Here is a 23098-nt window from a genome sequence, read left to right on the forward strand (position 1 = left end):
AGAACACCAGGGTGACAGAACACCAGGGTGACATCTTCATTACATTGCAAACTTGATGTAGAAAAATGCTTGCCCACATTTTAGTCTCTTGCATAATTTCTTCCGTTGTACTACAATTACATGGCAATGGACTGAACACGTCATGACAAACAACTTGGTCATCTTTTAAAGTAGATTTATTTACAAATAAATCTCCAGGGAAACAGAAGAGAACCAACTAGACTACTTCTCCCCGCTGTGGCTGATCAGGCATACTCCTGATGATGTCTGAATCACCTGTAGATGATCAGAAAATAATTAGAAGTTACGTTCTATAAACCAGTCGGGAAAGAATAACAGTTTACACACTTGTTAATTTTCCATGAACTCACCAGGGTCAATGATGGCCAGTGTGCAGACTCCGAAGTACTTTCCACAGGCTGTCCCCAAGCTCCATGTTGTTCCCACTGTAGTGGTGGACTCCAGTCTTAGCCAGCATAGCATAGTATTCTATCTCTGATTTCCTACAGAGAGAAGGGAAGAGTGTTCAAATCAGTTTTAGGGTGGATTCACTTTAGTACAATATTAGTGCTGAGCCCAGTCAGTTTTTAGGGTGGATTCACTTTAGTATAATATTGGTGCTGAGCCCAGTCAGTTTTTAGGGTGGATTCACTTTAGTACAATATTGGTGCTGAGCAGGAGTGAGCGGTCTTCCCTGAGGGAGAGGGTTTTGCTTCAACCTAGTAGTAGCACACCAGATTCAAATAATTAATAGGTGTGATAGTTGACTGGAGCAAATGCCAGAATGCCCACCCCTGCAGTAGTTAGGTAAGTGTTGGTTAGTTACGTCGGTTTCCCAAACTCGGTCCTACCCCCCGCCGGGGTGCATGTTTTGGTTTTCGCCCTAGCACTACACAGCGGATTAAAATATAATCAAAGCTTGATGAGTTGATCATTTAAATCAGCTGTGTAGTGCTAGGGCAAAAACCACACACCCCAGGACCGAGTTTGGGAAACCCTGAGTTACCTGAGGGCAGGTGTGTTGGTTAGTTACACTGAACAAATATATAAAAATGCAACAATTTCAAAGATTTTACTGAGTCACAGTTCATAAGGAAATCAGTCAATTTAAATTAATTAATTAGGCCCTCATCTATGGATTTCACACGACTGGGAATACTTTAAAAAAAAAAAGTAGGGGCGTGGATCAGAAAACCAGTCAGTTTCTGGTGTGACCACCATTTGCCTCATGCAGTGCAACATACTTCGCATAGAGTTGATCAGGCTGTTGATTGTGGCCTGTGGAATGTTGTCCCACTCCTCTTCAATGGCTGTGTGAAGTTGCTGGATATGGGTGGGAACTGGAACACGCTGTCGTACACGGCGATCCAGAGCATCCCAAACATGCTCAATGGGTGACATGTTTGGTGAGTATGCAGGCCATGAAAGAACTGGGACATTTTCAGCTTCCAGGAATTGTGTACAGATCCTTGCGCCATGGGGCTGTGCATTATCATGCTGAAACATAAAGGTGATGGCGGCGGATGAATGGCACGACAATGGGCCTCAGGATCTCGTCACGGTATCCCTGTGCATTCAAATTACCATCGATAAAATGCGATTGTGTTCATTGTCCGTAGCTTATTCCTGCCCATACCATACCGCCACCATGGGGCACTCTGCTCACAACGTTGACAATCAAACCGCTCGCCCACACAACGCCATACGTCTGGTACAGTTGAAACCGGGATTCATCCGTGAAGAGCACACTTCTTCAGCGTGCCAGTGGCCATCGAAGGTGATCATTTGCCCACTGAAGTTGGTTACGACAGCGAACTGCAGTCAGGTCAAGACCCTGGTGAGGACGACGAGCACGCAGATGAGCTTCCCTGAGACGGTTTATGACAGTTTGTGCAGAAATTCTTCAGTTGTGCAAAACCCACAGTTTCATCAGCTGTCCGGGTGGCTGGTCTCAAGATGATCCCTCAGGTGAAGAAGCCGGATGTGGAGGTCCTGGGCTGGCGTGGTTACACGTGGTCTGCAGTTGAGGCCAGTTGGACATACTGCCAAATTCTCTAAAACGACATTGGTAGAGAAATGAACAAATTCTCTGGCAACAGCTCTGGTGGACATTCCAGCAGTCAGCATGCCAATTAAATGCTCCCTCAAGACATCTGTGGCATTGTGCTGTGTGACAAAAGTGCACATTTTAGTGACCTTTTAGTCCCCAGCACAAGGTGCACCTGTGTAATGATCATGCTGTTTAAATCAGCTTCTTGATATGCCACACCTGTCGGGTGGATGGATTATCTTGGCAAATGAGAAATGCTCACTAACAGGGATGTAAACAAAATGTCTTCAATTTGAAAAGAAAAGCTATTTGTGCTTATGGAAAATGTCTAGGGATCTTATTATTTCAGCTCATGAGACCAACACTTTACATGTTGCGTTTATATTTTTGTTGAGTGTAGTTACCTCAGGGCAGGTGTGTTGTTGGCCAGGATGACCAGCTTGGCTTTGCCCTGGCGGATCATCCTCTGAGTCTGTTTGTAGCCCAGTACATATTTACCGCTCTTCATCACCAGCTGAAGCAGAGAGTTGATGGACTCCAGGGACTTTTTTCTGGGGAGAGAAACAGATTAGAGACCGACCAACCAGGCCGACCAACCAGGCAGGCCGACCAACCAGGCCGACCAACCAGGCAGGCCGACCAACCAGGCAGGCCGACCAACCAGGCAGGCCGACCAACCAGGCAGGCCGACCAACCAGGCAGGCCGACCAACCAGGCCGACCAACCAGGCAGGCCGACCAACCAGGCAGGCCGACCAGGCCGACCAACCAGGCAGGCCGACCAACCAGGCTGCTTTTAGCCCACAACCGCATTGACTAAACACAAGGCAGTCCCATGCATCATGAACCAGACCAGGCGAGGGCCCAGTTACACAAGAGCATCTTACGACTATGTTCATCGTTAACCTTCGTAGGAGCAATGTTAAATCTCAGAGCCGTTTCCCAAAACCATCACTGCTAAAGTTGCACTTAAACGATAGCTGTTCTACGGCAGTCGATAAATAACTAAGTACGTCGTTAGAGAAGATGGCTGCCGTTTTACAGCCCTCTAACCAATTGTACTATTATGTGTGTTTTTCCGCGTTATTTGTAATTTATTCTGTACATAATGTTTCTGCCATCGTCTCTTATAACCAAAAAAGAGCTTCTGGATATCAGGACAGCGATTACTCACCTCGTATTGGACTAATACTTTTTCTTCAACAAGTCGGACACGAAGGATATCCTATAGACACCCAACAAGGCCCAAATCCCTGTCATTCGCATGAGAAAGAGACGGAGATATCGTGGACGTAGGTCGGGGTGCCTTGTAAGGAGCGAGTAAACTGCCTCTTCCATCAATCCTATTAGCCAATCTTCAATCATTTGAGAATAAATTAGATGACCTAAGATTACGGTTATCCTACCAACAGGACATTAAAAACAGTAATATCTTATGTTTCACCGAGTCGTGGCTGAACGACGACATGGACAACATACAGCTAGCGGGCTATACGCTACATCGGCAGGATAGAACGGCTGACTCCGGTAAGACAAGGGGTGGCGGTCTGTGTATATTTGTAAACAACAGCTGGTGCACGATATCTAAGGAAGTCTCGAGGTTTTGCTCGCCTGAGGTAGAGTATCTCATGATAAGCTGTAGACCACACTATTTACCAAGAGAGTTTATCTATTTTTTTCATAGCTGTCTATTTACCACCACAAACCAATGCTGGCATTAAGATTGCACTGAATGAGCTGTATAAGGCCATAAGTGAACAGGAAAACGCTCATCCAGAGGCAGCGCTCCTAGTGGCCGGGGACTTTAATGCAGGAAAACTTAAATCCGTTCTACCTCATTTCTACCAGCATGTTAAATGTGCAACCAGAGGAAAAAATAAAAAAAACTCTAGACCACCTTTACTCCACATACAGAGACGCATACAAAGCTCTCCCTCGCCCTCCATTTGGCAAATCTGACCATAACTATATCCTCCTGATTCCTGCTTATAAGCAAAAACTAAAGCAGGAAGCACCAGTGACTCGGTTAATAAAAAAGTGGTCAGATGACGCAGATGCTAAGCTACAAGACTGTTTTGCTAGCACAGACTGGAACATGTTCCGGGATTCTTCAGATAGCATTGAGGAGTACACCACATCAGTCACTGGCTTCATCAATAAGTGCATCGATGACATCATCCCCAGAGTGACTGTCCGTACCCCAACCAGAAGCCATGGATTACAGGCAACATCCGCATTGAGCTAAAGGGTAGAGCTGCCGCTTTCAAGGAGTGGGACTCTAACCCGGACGCTTATAAGAAATCCTGCTATGCCCTCCGACGAGCCATCAAACAGGCAAAGAGTCAGTACAGGACTAAGATTGAATCGTACTACACCGGCTCTGACGCTCATTAGATGTGGCAGGGCTTGAAAACTATTACAGACTACAAAGGGAAGCACAGCTGCGAGCTGCCCAGTGACAAGACTTCCAGACGAGCTAAACCACTTCTATGCTCGCTTCGAGGCAAGCAACACTGAAGCATGCATGAGAACGCCAGCTGTTCCGGATGACTATGTGATCGCGCTCTCCGTAGCCAATGTGAGTAAGACTTTTAAGCAGGTCAACATTCACAAGGCCGCAGGGCCAGACGGATTACCAGGACGTGTACTCCGAGCATGTGCTGACCAACTGGCAAGTGTCTTCACTGACATTTTCAACATGTCCCTGACTGAGTCTGTAATACCAACATGTTTCAAGCAGACCACCATAGTCCCCGTGCCCAAGGACACTAAGATAACCTGCCTAAATGACTACCGACCCGTAGCACTGACGTCTGTAGCCATGAAGTGCTTTGAAAGGCTGGTCATGGCTCACATCAACACCATTATCCCAGAAACCCTAGACCCACTCCAATTTGCATACCGCCCCAACAGATCCACAGATAATGCAATCTCTATTGCATTCCACACTGCCCTTTCCCACCTGGACAAGAGGAACACCTATGTGAGAATGCTATTCATTGACTACAGCTCAGCATTCAACACCATAGTGCCTTCAAAGGATCCTCGGACTAAACACCTCCCTCTGCAACTGGATCCTGGACTTCCTGACGGGCCGCCCCCAGGTGGTAAGGGTAGGTAACAACACATCTGCCACACTGATCCTCAATACAGGGGCCCTTCAGGGGTGCGTGCTCAGTCCCCTCCTGTACTCCCTGTTCACCCATGACTGCATGGCCAGGCACGACTCCAACACCATCATTAGGTTTGCCGACGACACAACAGTGGTAGGCCTGATCACCGACAACGATGAGACAGCCTATAGGGAGGAGGTCAGAGACCTGGCTGTGTGGTGCCAGGACAACAACCTCTCCCTCAACGTGAACAAGACAAAGGAGATGACTGAGCACGCCCCCATTCTCATCGACGGGGCTGTAGTGGAACAGGTTGAGAGCTTCAAGTTCCTTGGTGTCCACATCACCAACGAACTATCATGGTCCAAACACACCAAGACAGTCGTGAAGAGGGCACGACAAAGCCTATTCCCCCTCAGGAGACTGAAAAGATTTGGCATGGGTCCTCAGATCCTCAAAGAATTCTACAGCTGCACCATCGAGAGCATCCTGACTGGTTGCGTCACCGCCTGGTATGGCAACTGCTCGGCCTCCGACCGCAAGGCACTACAGAGGGTAGTGCGTACGGCCCAGTACATCACTGGGGCCAAGCTTCCTGCCATCCAGGACCTCTATACCAGGCAGTGTCAGAGGAAGGCCCTCAAAATTGTCAAAGACTACAGCCACCCTAGTCATAGACTGTTCTCTCTGCTACCGCACGGCAAGCGGTACCGGAGTGCCAAGTCTAGGTCCAAAAGACTTCTCAACAGCTTCTACCCCCACGCCATAAGACTCCTGAACAGCTAATCATGGCTACCCGGACTATTTGCACTGCCCCCCCCACCCCATCTTTTTACGCTGCTGCTACTCTGTTAATTATTTATGCATAGTCACTTACTCTACCCACATGTACATATTACTTCAACTACCTCAACTAGCCGGTGCCCCCGCACATTGACTCTGCACCGGTACCCCCCTGTATATATAGCCTCCCTACTGTTATTTTATTTTACTTCTGCTCTTTTTTTCCTCAACACTTTTTTGTTGTTGTTTTATTTTACTTTTTTATTTAAAAATAAAATGCACTGTTGGTTAAGGGCTGTAAGTAAGCATTTCACTGTAATGTCTGCACCTGTTGTATTCGGCGCATGCGGCCAATAAAATGTGATTTATATGCGTTTTTCCTCCTACTGCGTCACTTTATACACAGAAGATCTCGCTAAACATAGAATATAGATGTTTGTCTCTGTGTGACCGCCGATAACTTCACAACGAAGTTGACTACAAATTGTCTAAAAGACTACAAAGTCTTTACAATTGTTACAAACAAGCAAAGAAAATATGTTTAAAATGAAAACCAAGATGACTGCATTAAAAGGTGTCGTATCGGATGAGTGGTGGCATATTATTGCTGTCAACAAAGAGTCCGTTTATGCTGCATCGTGTTAGAGGCTTTTATTAAAATCACGAGCTTTCAGCATAAGTGACAGGTGACATGACACCCGGAGAGCGACGCCTCAGAATGGCTGCTCGCTCCGACTTTCTTCTTCGTTTTCCCCCCTATTTATAAACAATGATGCTCCCTCTTCTGGCCAATCACCAGTCTCTCCTGTCCACAACACACTTCCTGTCTGTTGTATGTGACGTTACACTAAAACATATACTAACATAAACAACATTCCATTTCTTCATGAAACAGTCATAATGTTAATACACCACAAAGGTGAATAGCCTGCATCCAGTATAGGCTACACAGGCCTACATATTCCAATGATATCTCATCTAAATCAATGTAATGTTCATTCAATGTAGTTTCCTTTTACTATTTGGCTACTGTCAAACGTTTTGCCTCAATATATTTCATGTGTAGCCTAACGTGGGCAATGATGTGGCAAATCTTGATTTAGTGCATTATAGGGTAAGAATTAGAATGAGACGCCTCAATATTTGCAGCCATAGGTGATAATCTCTCTAGGAGTTGATACCTTGTCAGTATTTAGGAATAATTCTAATATTAAAGTAAGATTTGAATGGAGAAAGCTGACCCGAGAGCAGCGCTGCCTTTCTTTCAATCCTATCAGTATCGACACATGCCTCAACGACGCTCCTACGGAACGTTCTCTCTGCGTGGTGTTTTGGGAAACGCATGGTACATCCTCCGCCGTAGGAAAAATGTATCGTAAAGACACTCGTAAGCCTAAAGTTCCGGGAAACCGGGCCCTGCTTGGTCACTGTCAAAGTCGCGTCAATTCAAATCTGGTATCAGGAACAAAAGAGGTCAACACGACTTCTAAGGTATACTAATTATTTTAATTAATGCAAAAACCTTCAATGGTAAATATGATGTTTCGTATATACAGGCTCTCTGTGATGTCTCGCAGGACACTCCAGAGAACTAACTCATTGTTCCAGAAACAATACCCAAATACTCTGACAGAGGGAACTTCCCACTTCTCTGCTGGCCAATTAGAGTAAAGACTTGAGCGTGCTTTAAACTTTCTCAGCCAATCCATTGATTCAGGGGTTGTTCTCATCTCCTCGGCACTCCATTTGTTACACACTTCAGCCAGGCACAAGATTATCATAACAACCTATCATAGTGAGAAGAGCCAGCTCCCTTAGACATCATTCCTAGTCAAAGGACAGGGGCGGCCTGTTCAATAGGGCGATATGGGCGACGCACTGCCAAACGGGAAAAGGAAGGGATTTTTTTTCTAATCAATTATATCACGGCAACAGTAGTTATCAGTGTTGTAATCTATACGTCTGATCTGCCACAGTGCCACACTGCCACTAAATGTCGAATCAGGCTAAAGTCGTGCTTCAAATGGCTCCCCCCCCTTTTGGGGCGATTTCAGTCAGGTTGAAAATCGCCCAGAAGTCTGTCATAGACTCCCATGTAAAATCAATTTTTTTCAAATTTCAGAGCCTTCAATACAATCTCAATGGGTGTCTGTGGGCTTGCACTTACCGCTTTCGTCATACGTTACGTAACCATGAACGTAACTGAGAAAAGAGCGGATTGTTTGAAAGAAGTTCCTTTTTGTCGGCGAACAAATGAAGATAAAATTGGCAACGAAACAATTAGGACCTCCCAGACCAAATTTAATAATTCAACAGGTTTCTACTAAAGGCGGAAAGTCCTACACCCGAGGATTTTCCAAAAATTTGTACGAACGAAAAAAGACATTGCCACTCACTCAACTGGATGACGAGGGATACAGGCTAGCTGTCCGCCGCCACAACGATGAGGTTAGTGTTGATAATCACAAGTTTACTGGAACTGAGACCAAGTAGAGACTTTGGACAGGGTGGATATGGTAATAAAGGCAGTTTATTCAGAGGTAAAGATATCTGGAATCGCGTTCACGGACCCGTTCGTCAAACTCTTAGGGAGCTATAAATTAAGCCCCATTACTTACCATATCAGATAAGAGAAATTGCTGCAGCTACATATATTTTACATCCTGGCCCTACATAGTTCACTATTTGCATCACTTACCAAAATATTACATGTGGTCATATATGCTTGGAAAGTGGAGATGCCATAGAACGTCAAAAAAGTAAACATTGCTGGAGACACATTGCCGTTTTGGAGAAGACATCGCGTTTGCTAGCGAAGAGATTTGTTGTGGCAAATGAACTTGGGCTGGGAATTGCCAGGAACCTCACGATAAGATATATGCATCAGCATTGCGAGTCTCATGATTCTATACGTATTGCGATTCGATACTGTGATTTTATTGCGCACCATATGTCTGTTGCAGAGGGATCAGAAAGCCATGAGAACGAGTTTTGATCAGTCATGGAAATAAAAGTGCTGAAAACAAATTGGCTCCCAATGTGAAAAGATTGAGAACAAGCTATGAAGGAACAATAATGGTGTTTTTGGTGCAGGTACAGCCAACTAGCGCTAAAATATTGCGATATTGTCAATACAGTATATCGTAAAGTATCACTATGTAACTCGATTTCTTTCACCCCAATCCCTCAAATTAACGGTAAATAACTGAATTGTTTGCCCCACATTTAGCTAAGATGATTAGCTAGCCAGCTAAAATGTTTTATTTAGTTAGCAGTCGCATCTACAATAGTTTACTGTCAATAACATGTCTCCAAAAATGACGTGGTGTCTCCAATTGTGTTGACATTTTACAATTGCAATGCGCATCCATGAGTATCCACTTTCTGTAGCTCAGCTGGTAGAGCATGGTGCTTGTAACGCCAAGGTAGTGGGTTCGATCCCCGGGACCACCCATACACAAAAATGTATGCACGCATGACTGTAAGTCGCTTTGGATAAAAGCGTCTGCTAAATGGCATATTATTATTATTATTATTATTATTATTATTATTATTATTATTATTATCTGAAGAGAGCCCCAAAACATTGTGTGCAGACATTTTATGCAATAAATGAAGTAGGTTGAATCTAGTAGTTCTGATCTTCTGATTGGTCCTGATGAGTTGGGCGAGGTCCCCTCCAGGCTACTGTCACTGTTGCATTGGCTCTGAGTCGGGTTCTCTGTCTTCAAATGTTCAGCCTAAGAGAGGGGATTTTTGTGTGTGTGTGTGTGTGTGTGTGTTTAACAGTGATGATGTGTGTGTGTGTGTGTTTGTGTGTGTGTGTGTCCTCAGAGCAAGAACTCGTGAGTTGGAAGAACTGAGAGGCCTATGGCGTGGGTGTTGTCCTTGGCCACCTGCTGACAAGGCTGACAAGATAGGACCCTTTTGTCCATTGTTATTGGATAGGAACAGAACTTATAACCAGCTTCTGACCTAAATAGATCTTAGCACAACATTTTACTCAACATATCATATTCCATATTCACTATAACAAATATATTTACTACGACATTAGCAAGAACCGCCACATCCTCAGCCGGCTAATCCAGTGTGTGAAGTTTTGCGGAGTGTTTGAGTTAGCTTTGCGAGGCAAAGATGAAACTGAGGGCTCCACCAACCCTGGTAAGCCAACACTTTTGAGATCAGTCAATAAATGCTTCTGGTATTGACTTATATGCTGCCCCTGTCTTCATGTTGTTGCTGGACATATCTTTTTTTAAATGTGTGTAGGTCACCTAAATCATCAGAAAAATTGCCCCTCCTGAGAATTTTTTCAGGAGCCGCCACTGTCAAAGGAAGACTCATAGATCACAAAGAACCAGTATCTAATTTTACCCCCTAAAGCAGCTCTTCACATCAATCACAGCCTTGCCAGGTGTCACAGCCTACATTAGCCCAGTCAAGACTGCATTCTTTCTAAATTAGTCATCCCATCAGTTTAGGAGAATAATAAATCCCCAATATCACTCACACTGGGGATAAATGAACGATTTCAAAATAACATTTACCCATCACCGTTCCTAAATGAAGGATGTGCACAAACATTTCTATTAATGAACGATTTCCCAGTCCCAAACTCACCGTCTTCTTAGCCGCCACCATGTCTGCGGTTTAAGATGTTACCAGCCCACCTAAACTAGGATATCACATGCAGAATGAGTGATACAATCTTGTGTCGACCGGAGAGTTTATCTGAACGCACGGCACCGTCAGGTAGATGAATAAATGAAAGAAAGAGAACACCTCCCGGACTACGGTGCGTGCATAACATTTATGCGTTCGTTTGGGAAAACAAATCATCGCGAGAGGTGGCGTGAGATGAGCCGCAGGGTTTTGCACCAAATTTGAAAACGTGGAAAAGCTCTCACTCCTAAATACACACAGTTCATTACGAAGAGGAGACGGCCACTGCAGTCTGCATACGGTACAACTCCTGATGCAACACGATATACCTCTTTGGAGTGTCCACCATCTCTAGCTACGTTTTAGGTTTGCCATTTGGCTAGAAGTAAGTAAACAACACTTCGACACTAGCTAACTTTCTTTCTGAAACAATAGCTAGGTAAGTAACTAGCTTGCTACGTAACGTTAACGTGTGTATCAACCTTGTATACATGCAGTTCATTTTAGTATGTATTTCAAGGTGAATTGCTAACTTTAGGGTATTAACTTTCAGCTAATCAATTGGTTAACAAGCAAAACTAACTAGTTGAGTAATAAAGCAATACAACAAACAATGTACTCTACATTGCACACCTGCATCATTCTGAAATTGCAAAGGCTTTTAATATTTTGTGATTGAAACGAGCTAGGTAGCTAACTCTTAACTAGCTCCCATTTATCAAACCCTTGTTTTTACGCTAGCTAGCTAGCCAGCCAGCCAGCGGGCTAATGGGCCTCTAGGGAGGCAGGGAGCCAAGCACCGTGTTCCCAGCCTCAGTCGAGGTGTTGGCGGTCGCAGTGCAGTTTGAGCGGGCGAATGGGAGCCATGGAGATCTATAGGCGGAACATTTCAAACCGAGCGAGCGAGGGGGGATTTAAATACCGTTTATCAACAGCACGCCACAGCATAGCAACTATGGAATTGTTGTCACTAACGACATCAGCTAACTTCTGGTCGTTTCTTTCATCCACTTGGAAGGCGCATGTTTTGGCTGAAGTAGCTACTCTCATAACCTGTTAGATATTGACCACTTTTTCTTTAGCAAAAGTCAGCTAGATATATTTGTATTTTCAAAAAATTTAGTACAGGTTACATTTGGTCTAATCTTGGCTAACTAGCTACATGAACTTAGTTAACGTTAGGCCTAACTTGCGATGTGGCTTAACACTTTTTGTCTAACTGCATTGTTTTTCACTTTCTTCTCACAGATCAGTTTGTAACACCAGACCCGTCACCTGGTGAATATAGTCTTTCTACATCTGAAAGGGAGTATGGAGTGCAGTCTCAGACCAGATGCTCATTTCCAGAGCCGCAAAGACCTGCAATATGGAGCTTGTCATGACAGTGGATACCTGGACAGTGGTTACAGCCCTAAAATGGACAGTGGAGACAAATTTGCCCTCTCAAAGTGTTTTTCTTCAGATGGTTTTCATGAAACGCCTAAAGAGAACCTTTCACAGAAATGCGAACCTCTGTCACCCAGAAAGAACAGACTAAAAGAGGGTGTCAGGAGTCCACAGAAAGACATTCTGAAGGAGCGGCCATTGCAGAACGGCTGGTGTGAAACTCCTAAAGTATCCAAGAGAGATCCATCTCTGAGACGACGTCTCCTCATGTCTAAATCGGAGGGTAAAACTGCAGACAACACAAAAATACCATGCGCTAAAAGGACTGACTCGTCAGTGAACGTGAGAACTGACCGCTGCTCCAACGTGGTCTTTGACTCACCAGATGCCTTTACTATTGCAGCTTTAGCTACGAGCACTTTAAACCCGGAGGACGTGCTTCTGTCCAGCAGAAAACGGCGCCTCCTCTTCCCGCTTGTAAAAACCTCAACGCTTGAAGATGGTAAATGCAACACGACCAGCCTCCCTCTCTTTGAGAGAAAGGCGTCCGCTGCATCGCTCTCGGATGCAGACTTGGAAGAGAGCATCATCTCCTCAGACCGCCTTTCCACTGAGATGTCGGAGACCCCACGCTGTAGCAGATTAACACCCTCGGTGAAAGAGAACTTCCAGACTCCAGTCAACAACAACGTAGCAGCTGACCTCTCTGACAGCCTGAGTGTCCTGAGCACCCCTTTCTCCACCCCTACTCATAAACACGACCATGACACCCCTTCATCCACCCCTACTCATAAACACTGTGACCATGACACCCCTTCATCCACCCCTACTCATAAACACTGTGACCATGACACCCCTTCATCCACCCCTACTCATAAACACTGTGACCATGACACCCCTTCATCCACCCCTACTCTTAAACACTGTGACCATGACACCCCTTCATCCACCCCTACTCTTAAACACTGTGACCATGACACCCCTTCATCCACCCCTACTCTTAAACACTGTGACCGCTCCGTGTCTGAGGACAGTGGCTTCAGCTCCCTGGCTCTGGATAAGTCCCAGGACTCCACGGTGGACAATGATGGTTCCTTCCAGGAGCTGCTGTTGCCGTCAGGCAGCTCCAGGTGCAAGGAGACCCCCAGCAGGCTGGCCGAGATGAAGAGGAGGTAGGCTGGCAGAGCTTTTTCACTTCCAATGAATGCCCTCGAACAGTGTTTGTCAACTCCAGTCCTTGGGTACCCCCAACAGTATATACAAATGTGTGATGTTTGGCGTACTCAAGGACTGAAGTTGAGAAACATTGCCCTAGAAAATTTCAGTTTTGTATATTTATGGTGTTTTGTAGTTTAATTATTGTAATATTTATTAATTTCATTATAAGTTGTACTTGGTGTAATTCAGTTTGCATCTTGCTTCCGTTTTGTAAAATGATTTATTAAGTAAATAAATAAACATCATCATCATCAGGTCCAGACTGGAGCGCCAGCGCCGCCTCTCCACTCTCCGAGAGGGGGGTTCCCAGTCTGAGGGGGACCGTGACGTCAGGGCCCTGGCAGCCCACAGAACTCATCACAGAGAGAAGAACCTGACATCCCAGGCACATCTGGAGCGCAGCATCTTCAAGGAGGATGACCGTGACGTCTTCCTGGACGTGACTCCGCCGAAAACAGCCACCGTTAAGCTAGAGGACCTGTCCCTCACGCCGGCCCTGCAGATGATCCAGGCCCTGTCCCAGAGGACCTCCGGGATGTTGCTGGAGCAGACCAGTATGGAGGAGCTGCTGAGGGCCTCGGAGAAAGAGGCCTTCAGGACCACCATGCCCCTGGCCGGGCTGATCGGCAGGAAGATGGGCCTGGGGAAGGTAGACATCTTTACTGAGCTGAAGAAGAAGAATCTCAGACACATCCTGGCTATGATCCTCAATCAGCTGTCCTCTGAAGATGTCTATAGGTGAGGATTTTATTTACTGTATATACAATGCCTTCAGAAAGTATTCATACCCCTTGACTTATTCCACATTTTGTTGTGTTACAGCCTGAATTAAAAATGGATTAAATAAATAAAATAAAAATCTCACCCAATACACCATAATGACAGTGAAAACATGTTTTTAGAAATTGTAGCAAATGTATTGAAAATGAAATACGTATCTCATTTACATAGGTATTCACACCCCTGAGTCAATACTTTGTAGAAGCACCTTTGGTGACGGTTATAATAATAATAATAATATGCCATTTAGCAGACGCTTTTATCCAAAGCGACTTACAGTCATGCGTGCATACATTTTTTTGTGTATGGGTGGTCCCGGGGATCGAACCCACTACCTTGGCGTTATAAGCGCCGTGCTCTACCAGCTGAGCTACAGAGGACCACTTTGAGTCGTCTTGTCTGTCAGGATTTTCTTCCCTGCTTCCGTCTGGCCACTCTCCTATAAAGCCCAGATCGGTGAAGTGCTGTAGAGACTGTTGTCCTTCTGGCAGGTGCTCCCATCTCAACCAAGGAACTCTGTAGTTCTGTCAGAGTGGTCATTGGGTTCTTGGTCACCTCCCTGATCAAGGTCCTTCTTTCCCGGTTGCTCAGTTTGGTCGGACGGCCAGCTCTAGGCAGAGTCTGGGTAATTCCATATTTTTTCGATTTCCTAATGATGGAGACCACTGTACTCTTGGAAACTTTCAACACTCTAGAAATTGTTTTATACTCTTCCTCAGATACAGTACCAGTCAAAAGTTTGGACACACCTACTCATTCCAGGGTTTTTCTTAATTTTTTACTATTTTCCACATTGTAGAATAATAGTGAAGACATCAAAACTATGAAATAACACATATGGAATCATGTAGTAACCAAAAAAGTGTTTAACAAATCAAAATATATGTGAGATTCTTCAAAGTAGCCACCCTTTGCCTTGATGACAGCTTTGCACACTCTTGGCATTCTCTCAACCAGCTTCATGAGGTAGTCACCTGGAATGCATTTCAATTAACAGGTGTACCTTCTTAAAAGTTAATTTGTGGAATTTATTTCCTTAATGCGTTTGAGGCAATCAGTTGTGTTGTGACAAGGTAGGGGTGGTATACAGAAGATATCCCTATTTGGTAAAAGTCCAAGTCCATATTATGGCAAGAACAGCTCAAATAAGCAAAGAGAAACAACACTCCATCATTACTTTAAGACATGAAGGTCAGTCAATCCTGAACATTTCAATAACTTTGATAGTTTCTTCAAGTGCAGTCGCAAAAACCAAGCGCTATGATGAAACTGGCTCTCATGAGGACCGCCACAGGAATGGAAGACCCAGAGTTACCTCTGCTGCAGAGGATAAGTTCATTAGTTACCAGCCTCAGAAATTGCAGCCCAAATAAATGCTTCAGAGTTCAAGTAACAGACACATCTCAACATCAACTGTTCAGCGGAGACTACATGAATCAGGCCTTCATGGTTGAATTGCTGCAAAGAAGCCACTACTAAAGGACACCAATAATAAGAAGACTTGCTTAGGCCAAGAAACATGAGCAATGGACATTAGACCGGTGGAAATCTGTCCTTTGGTCTAATGAGTACAAATTTGAGATGTTTGGTTCCACCCGCCGTGTCTTTGTGAGACGCAGAGTAGGTGAACGGATTATCTCCTTATGTGTGGTTCCCACCCTGAAGCATGGAGGAGGAGGTGTGATGGTGCTTTGCTGGTGACACTGTCTGTGATTTATTTAGAATTCAAGGCACACTTAACCAGCATGGCCACCACAGCATTCTGCAGCGATACGCCATCCCATCTGGTTTGGGCTTAGTGGGACTATCATTTGTTTTTCAACAGTACAATGACCCAAAACACACCTCCAGGCTGTGTAAGGGCTATTTGACCAAGAAGGAGAGTGATGGAGTGCTGCATCAGATGACCTGGCCTCCACAATCACCCGACCTCAACCCAATTGAGATGGTTTGGGATGAGTTGGACCGCAGAGTGAAGGAAAAGCAGCCAACAAGTGCTCAGCATATGTGGGAAGTCCTTCAAGACTGTTGGAAAAGCATTCCTCATGAAGCTGGTTGAGAGAATGCCAAGAGTGTGCAAAGCTGTCGTCAAGGCAAAGGGTGGCTACTTTGAAAAATTTAAAATATGTTTAACACGTTTTTTGGTTAGTACATCATTCCATATGTGTTATTTCATAGTTTTGATGTCTTCACTATTATTCTACAATGTAGAAAATAGTTTTAAAAAATAAAGAAAAACCCTTGAATGAGTATGTGTGTCCAGACTTTTGACTGGTACTGTATGTAAATGAGATTTCTGTATTTCAATTTTTAATCATATTTGCTAACATTTCAAAACATGTTTTCACTTTTGTCATTATGGGGTGTTGTGTGCAGATGGGTGAGAAACAATCCATGTTGAATTCAGGCTGTAACACAACAAAATATGGAATAAATCAAGGGGTGTGAATACTTTCTGAAGGCAGTGTGTGTTACAGATCCACCGACGCGTGTGCGATCAAAACGCTGCCTAGAACATTCTACCACGTCATTGTCATGACATTGTTGCGTGTGTTCTGCTGGTCCACAGGGTTGGTCAGGTGTCTGATAGTTGGAATGAGATCGTAGTTCAAAACAAGATGTCCGACCGCAGGAGGAGACACTACCTGAGGGACGCCAAGGCAGCTCTGGAGGTGAGGACGCCACCTGTAACCGCGCTGATCCAGGATCAGGTCCCATCTGGCCATGTAGTCTTATTCATTTATGATCTAAAAAGGCAAAACTGATCCCAGATCAGCACTCGTACTGAGACACTTAATGAATATAGCTCCAGTCAGATTTTCTATAAATAGTACACATCTACTTTCATTCCCTGTGTGTGTGCAGCTTGGCAGTGCAGTCCATGTCCCTGATGCAGAGACCAGGTTGACCCTGCTGAGCCGGTCAGCCCTGAAGTCAGTCCAGGCCCAGTCCAGGACCCCCAGTTCCAGGCCCTGTGGTACCCCCCAGTCAGCCACGGGAACAGGCTCTTTAACCCCCGTCCAGCACAACTCAGCCAGCAAACAGGACATGTTCGTACAGGTTAGTCCACTTTGTAATGTACAGGAATGTTTTTATGGTCACATTATGAGGCCATATGTTTCAGGTATATGAAAATAAGAGATTTGTTTATGGCCGTGATTAATTAAAACAGCATTTGACACACAGGGATGTTTTTTTTTCTCTTAAACACACATCCAACTAACGTCACTATTTTATGATACCTCATTGCTGTACGTTTATCAAATAAGCCAAATATTGTGAATCCCTCTCTGTAGAGAAGGCCACTAGCCCTAATGTTATATTGTGGATCCCTCCCTGTAGAGAAGGACACTAGCCCTAATGTTATATTGTGGATCCCTCCCGGTAGAGAAGGACACTAGCCCTAATGTTATATTGTGGATCCCTCCCTGTAGAGAAGGACACTAGCCCTAATGTTATATTGTGGATCCCTCCCGGTAGAGAAGGACACTAGCCCTAATGTTATATTGTGGATCCCTCCCTGTAGAGAAGGACACTAGCCCTAATGTTATATTGTGGATCCCTCCCTGTAGAGAAGGACACTAGCCCTAATGTTATATTGTGGATCCCTCCCTGTAGAGAAGGACACTAGCCCTAATGTTATATTGTGGATCCCTCCCGGTAGAGAAGGACACTAGCTCTAATGTTATATTGTGGATCCCTCCCTGTAGAGAAGGACACTAGCCCTAATGTTATATTGTGGATCCCTCCCGGTAGAGAAGGACACTAGCCCTAATGTTATATTGTGGATCCCTCCCTGTAGAGAAGGACACTAGCCCTAATGTTATATTGTGGATCCCTCCCTGTAGAGAAGGACACTAGCCCTAATGTTATATTGTGGATCCCTCCCTGTAGAGAAGGACACTAGCCCTAATGTTATATTGTGGATCCCTCCCTGTAGAGAAGGACACTAGCCCTAATGTTATATTGTGGATCCCTCCCTGTAGAGAAGGACACTAGCCCTAATGTTATATTGTGGATCCCTCCCGGTAGAGAAGGACACTAGCCCTAATGTTATATTGTGGATCCCTCCCTGTAGAGAAGGACACTAGCCCTAATGTTATATTGTGGATCCCTCCCTGTAGAGAAGGACACTAGCCCTAATGTTATATTGTGGATCCCTCCCTGTAGAGAAGGACACTAGCCCTAATGTTATATTGTGGATCCCTCCCTTTAGAGAAGGACACTAGCCCTAATGTTATATTGTGGATCCCTCCCGGTAGAGAAGGACACTAGCCCTAATGTTATATTGTGGATCCCTCCCTGTAGAGAAGGACACTAGCCCTAATGTTATATTGTGGATCCCTCCCTGTAGAGAAGGACACTAGCCCTAATGTTATATTGTGGATCCCTCCCTGTAGAGAAGGACACTAGCCCTAATGTTATATTGTGGATCCCTCCCTGTAGAGAAGGACACTAGCCCTAATGTTATATTGTGGATCCCTCCCTGTAGAGAAGGACACTAGCCCTAATGTTATATTGTGGATCCCTCCCTGTAGAGAAGGACACTAGCCCTAATGTTATATTGTGGATCCCTCCCGGTAGAGAAGGACACTAGCCCTAATCTCTGTTATGTTGTGTTTTCCGTCCTCCTAGGTGGCCAAAACCCTCTTCAGTGATGAATGTCTGAAGCCCTGCCCTCGATGCAGGCACCCTGCTAGGTGTCACTCAGTGAAGATGGAGGGTGTGTGCAGCAGGGTTGACTGTGGCTTCCAGTTCTGTACAGGCTGCCTTTGTGCCTTCCACGGGTCCAAAGAGTGCGTCAGCGTGTCGGCCATGCGACGCAGCAAAAAGGATGTTCTTCCCGGGAGTGCTCAGAGCAAGCGCAACGTCAGGCGATTGTGACTGGGTTTTTATATGTGTAGTTGTTTTTGAAGTTATTTGTACCTCCGGTTACCTTTTTTTAATGTGTTTTATATGCGATGTGTTTTTAATTATGGGTCAGCGAGGAGCAGCACCAGTAGAATCAATCAGACATGAAATGGCTACTGAATGCTGAGCTCCTGCTGGGATAATTAATTGATCTACAGAATGTTGTTTCTCTTCTCAGCTTGATTTTCATGGTTTTATATGAATGTATCTGTATACTACTGTATATTGTCTACTTTTACAACTGGCTGTACAAATGTTTTATAGATTATTTTAAATAAAGTTGTACTTTTACATATTTATTTGACGTTGTTTCATAGGCATGTGAACAATGACAATGTGTTTTGTATCAAATAGTTTTTATCGTTATGGCGCCATCTACTGGTTAATGTCATTCACTTGACCGTCGCATTCACTGAGAAAGTACTACCGCCTATTCCTCTCTGAAATATAATAAATAAATGCCACTGTGTTTAGTAATGTGCCTTAGTAGCGTGTTATGGTTAATCATCTCTACTTTACTATGAGAAGGCTGAATAAAATGCAGTATATTTAGTAGTTTAAAAATGGATGAATGCCACTCCAGTTAATGTTTCCTCAGCGTCACGACTTTTACTGCCCCCTCTGCAATGTGATTGAGTTCACTTCCATGGCAACCCCTCTGTCGGTAATTACACTGAAAGGTCTGGTGACGGAGGGTCAGAGGTGTTCCGGGCATAGAGCCCCTGGCTGACGTTTCTGGGTGAATTATAACTACTGACAACTGTAGTACATAAAGTGAAGAATGTTGGGGAAGATTACAACAGGTGAGTCCGGGAATTCTAGAACAGCTGAATAAAACGTTTGCCCTCTGTGGTGAGAGAACATTCAACGTTAAAAACTACTGGGAAGTTCAATGCGTTCATGACAACCGAGAACTCGGTGGGCAAAAACGCGCTCCTGCTGGGAAACTCGTTTCGGACGGTCATCCAACTCGGAATTCCAAGCCGGGATCTCTGGCCTCTTTCTAGAGCTCCGGCTTGAAAATCGCTGACGTCATGATTTGACCTCGTTTCCCGAGTTACCAGTTGTCTTGGACGCTCGGAAGTCAGAGATTTCCGAGATCCCAGTTGATCTGAAGGTGGCATCAGTTGTCTTAAAAGCACCATAAATGTCTCGAATTTTTTCTTCCATAGATCCACCTTACCTTACCATCGATAATTTCGTGAGTAACCTATTTATAAAAATTAAAAAACGAATGTATTTTTCTAAACGTTTCAACTTGTCATATTGACTACTGAGCATTGTACTGTGTTGAACAACTTTTAATATGACTTCTAGGATTCTGGCAAGGGATTTAAAGTGAATGCTGTAGTTTTTCCCAATATCAACACATTGAATACTAACTAACCTATGTCTTCTGTTCAATGTCCACAGGAGGACTGTCTGGCTTCTGATGATGTTCTGGTGCACTTCTTTAATGAGTTCCTCCGTCTACCTGTAAACATAATGTCACATTTCTACTTTGGCTATATTTTACTTTATTCAGTAACCAAAGTTTATTTTCACTGTGGATGAATGCCAAAACTTTTCTAAAGCACAAATATGTTGGAAATTGTTACGCTTGTGGAAATGCTTGATTTCACAGTCCTCAATGGTTGAACAGATTTAAGATAATTTACCAATTACACGGGCTACGCTTTCCCTGTATCTATTCTGTCCGAATCTGAGATTTTCTTTTAATTCTTCTGTTAATCAAATAATGTCCCAATGTCCTGTTTCCTTCCAACACAGTCTTTCCCTGAGTGTGTACAGTACAACAAGGAGACTGGTGTGTTTGAGGTGGTCAGTGATGCAACGGAGGCTCTATCTAGGAGGATCAGGTCAGACCTGCAGTACTTTCAATCACAACCTTTCACTGACCCAACAGAGCTGGCTGCTAGACCCATGGTGGACAACCGCTACACTGTTCTGGTCAGTTCACATTCTCCTGTTCCTTTATAGCATGTCATCTTGATATTGAATACTGCATTGTGGGAAAGAGCTTGCAAGTGAGCATTTCACTGTACTGTTTTACACCTGTTGTACAATTGACAAGTAAACTGTCAATTCGATTTGCCAACCACCACATTGCCCTCGTAAGTTTAGTCAAACTAAAGATTATGGCTTTTTTTATTCAAGTGGTCCTCGGTAGCTCAATTGGTAGAGCATGGCGCTTGTAACGCCAGGGTAGTGGGTTCGATCCCCGGGACCACCCATACGTAAAAAGAAATGTATGCACACCTGACTTTAAGTCACTTTGGATAAAAGCATCTGCTAAATGGCATATTATATTATCATATTATTCAAGTTTCTCATCAGATTAGTTGGTTGATTCATGATATGGAGTTTATGAAATCGGACACCTGTGTGTGGCATTATCTAAATGAGAATAATAATCATTGATTTGAATGTCTTAACAGCGCTTGGACAGAGAACAAGGAGTGGAGTGGATCCTAAAAGAAAGAGTACCCTTGTTTATTCAAAGTGACTGCTACTTTGAGTACAGGTAATCCCCAATGTTTTATTAGTGTGGGTAATATAACCTGTTGATGCATGTCTTGATATCAGCACTGCCCTTATCCTGATCCTGTCTGTCCTGACTTAATCTGTCTTGATATCAGCACTGCCCTGATCCTGATCCTGTCTGTCCTGACTTAATCTGTCTTGATATCAGCACTGCCCTTATCCTGATCCTGTCTGTCCTGACTTAATCTGTCTTGATATCAGCACTGCCCTTATCCTGATCCTGTCTGTCCTGACTTAATCTGTCTTGATATCAGCACTGCCCTTATCTTGATCCTGTCTGTCCTGACTTAATCTGTCTTGATATCAGCACTGCCCTGATCCTGATCCTGTCTGTCCTGACTTAATCTGTCTTGATATCAGCACTGCCCTGATCCTGATCCTGTCTGTCCTGACTTAATCTGTCTTGATATCAGCACTGCCCTGATCCTGATCCTGTCTGTCCTGACTTTTGGAATGGGTATTCTATTCCTGTGAACACAAGCTGGTTGTGACCTGACACGATTTGCGGCGCAACCACACATGACATCGCTAGGTGCCGTCGGTGCAACCCAACCTATAGGCCTACTTCCACCCAACCTATATACTTCCACCCAACCTATATACTTCCACCCAACCTATAGGTCTACTTCCACCCAACCTATAGGTCTACTTCCACCCAACCTATAGGTCTACTTCCACCCAACCTATATACTTCCACCAACCTATAGGTCTACTTCCACCCAACCTATATACTTCCACCCAACTTATATACTTCCACCAACCTATAGGTCTACTTCCACCCAACCTATATACTTCCACCCAACTTATATACTTCCACCAACCTATAGGTCTACTTCCACCCAACTTATATACTTCCACCCAACCTATATACTTCCACCAACCTATAGGCCTACTTCCACCCAACCTATAGGTCTACTTCCACCCAACCTATAGGTCTACTTCCACCCAACCTATATACTTCCACCAACCTATAGGTCTACTTCCACCCAACCTATAGGCCTACTTCCACCCAACCTATAGGTCTACTTCCACCCAACCTATAGACCTACTTCCTGCAGCTCATGGATACCTAATGCCACATACATCTCTCCTGCGTGCCATGTTACCATATACTGTACCTGTTGAGAGCAGGCGACTCTCTCTGACCCACACTACACCTGCCTGTCACACACCTAATGTAACACACCTGTATTGGCAGAGTGAAGGTAGACATGCCCTGAGACAGTGACAGAATAATATCCTACTCCAGGGACAAAACTTTTGATTGATTGATTGATGTGTGTTTGATGCTTGACGGTGTTTCCCAGGTTAGCGAAGCTGCTTTCTCAGTGGGGCTCTCGGAGCTGGAACCAGAAGAGGGATGGCGTCTCAGTCCAACACCCTGTCACCACAGAGCCCGTCTGTCCTTCCCCTGGGCCTGATGACAGAGAGACCCTGATGAAGGTCCTCTATGTCTCACTGGGGCAGGTCAGCACATCCTGGTTATTCATATAGATTATATGTCTGAATATGATGTCAATATGGTTAAGTACAGTGGAGATCATTATCCGTCATCACATCTTATATAAACCCTTGTTTTGTGGTGTTGGTGGAACAGTAGTTGGATATATATGCTGTGTATGATCCAGGGATTTCTTTGTCTCTCTCAC

At 44.5% G+C, this 23098-nt stretch overlaps 2 protein-coding genes, 1 long non-coding RNA gene and 1 pseudogene across 4 annotated transcripts in view; 3 read left to right on the forward strand and 1 right to left on the reverse strand.

The window, feature by feature from the left end:
• Positions 1-158: 158 nt before the first annotated feature.
• Positions 159-10959, reverse strand: LOC121543740 (annotated as a pseudogene).
• LOC121542576 (F-box only protein 43-like) lies at positions 10860-19285 on the forward strand. 2 transcript variants are annotated; one of them, XM_041851997.2, is made up of 6 exons: positions 10860-10995; positions 11859-13168; positions 13470-13952; positions 16564-16666; positions 16860-17054; positions 18630-19285. In XM_041851997.2, the coding sequence occupies exons 2-6, from the start codon at positions 11922-11924 to the stop codon at positions 18876-18878; spliced, it is 2277 nt and encodes a 758-aa protein (XP_041707931.2). In that variant the 5' UTR covers positions 10860-10995; positions 11859-11921; the 3' UTR covers positions 18879-19285. The 2 variants fall into 2 exon arrangements, with proteins under 2 accessions (XP_041707931.2, XP_041707932.2); XM_041851998.2 differs by lacking the exon at positions 10860-10995 and adding an exon at positions 11395-11646.
• Positions 19286-20014: 729 nt separating this feature from the next.
• Positions 20015-20836, forward strand: LOC121543831. Its single transcript, XR_005996048.1, has 3 exons — positions 20015-20106; positions 20319-20381; positions 20676-20836. It is a non-coding gene; the product is annotated as an uncharacterized LOC121543831 (long non-coding RNA).
• A 536-nt stretch (positions 20837-21372) lies between these two features.
• The window catches only part of LOC121542315 (regulator of G-protein signaling 22-like), a 37299-nt gene continuing 35573 nt past the window's right edge, over positions 21373-23098 (forward strand). The window contains exons 1-2 of the mRNA XM_041851714.2: positions 21373-21429; positions 22757-22916. Of these exons, the coding sequence (XP_041707648.2) occupies positions 22887-22916 (30 nt within the window). The 5' untranslated portion in view covers positions 21373-21429; positions 22757-22886. The remainder of the gene's footprint in view (positions 21430-22756; positions 22917-23098) is intronic.

The sequence above is a fragment of the Coregonus clupeaformis genome, chromosome 28 (assembly GCF_020615455.1).
Source record: "Coregonus clupeaformis isolate EN_2021a chromosome 28, ASM2061545v1, whole genome shotgun sequence".
Classification (NCBI taxonomy): domain Eukaryota; kingdom Metazoa; phylum Chordata; class Actinopteri; order Salmoniformes; family Salmonidae; genus Coregonus; species Coregonus clupeaformis.

Coding starts and splice junctions, on each gene's coding strand:
- LOC121542576 (XM_041851997.2), top strand. CDS start 11,922: ATGGAGTGCAGTCTCAGACCAGATGCTCATTTCCAGAGCCGCAAAGAC. Junction 16,667..16,859: donor ACGCCAAGGCAGCTCTGGAG/GTGAGGACGCCA, acceptor GTGTGTGTGCAG/CTTGGCAGTGCAGTCCATGT. Junction 17,055..18,629: donor AACAGGACATGTTCGTACAG/GTTAGTCCACTT, acceptor CCGTCCTCCTAG/GTGGCCAAAACCCTCTTCAG.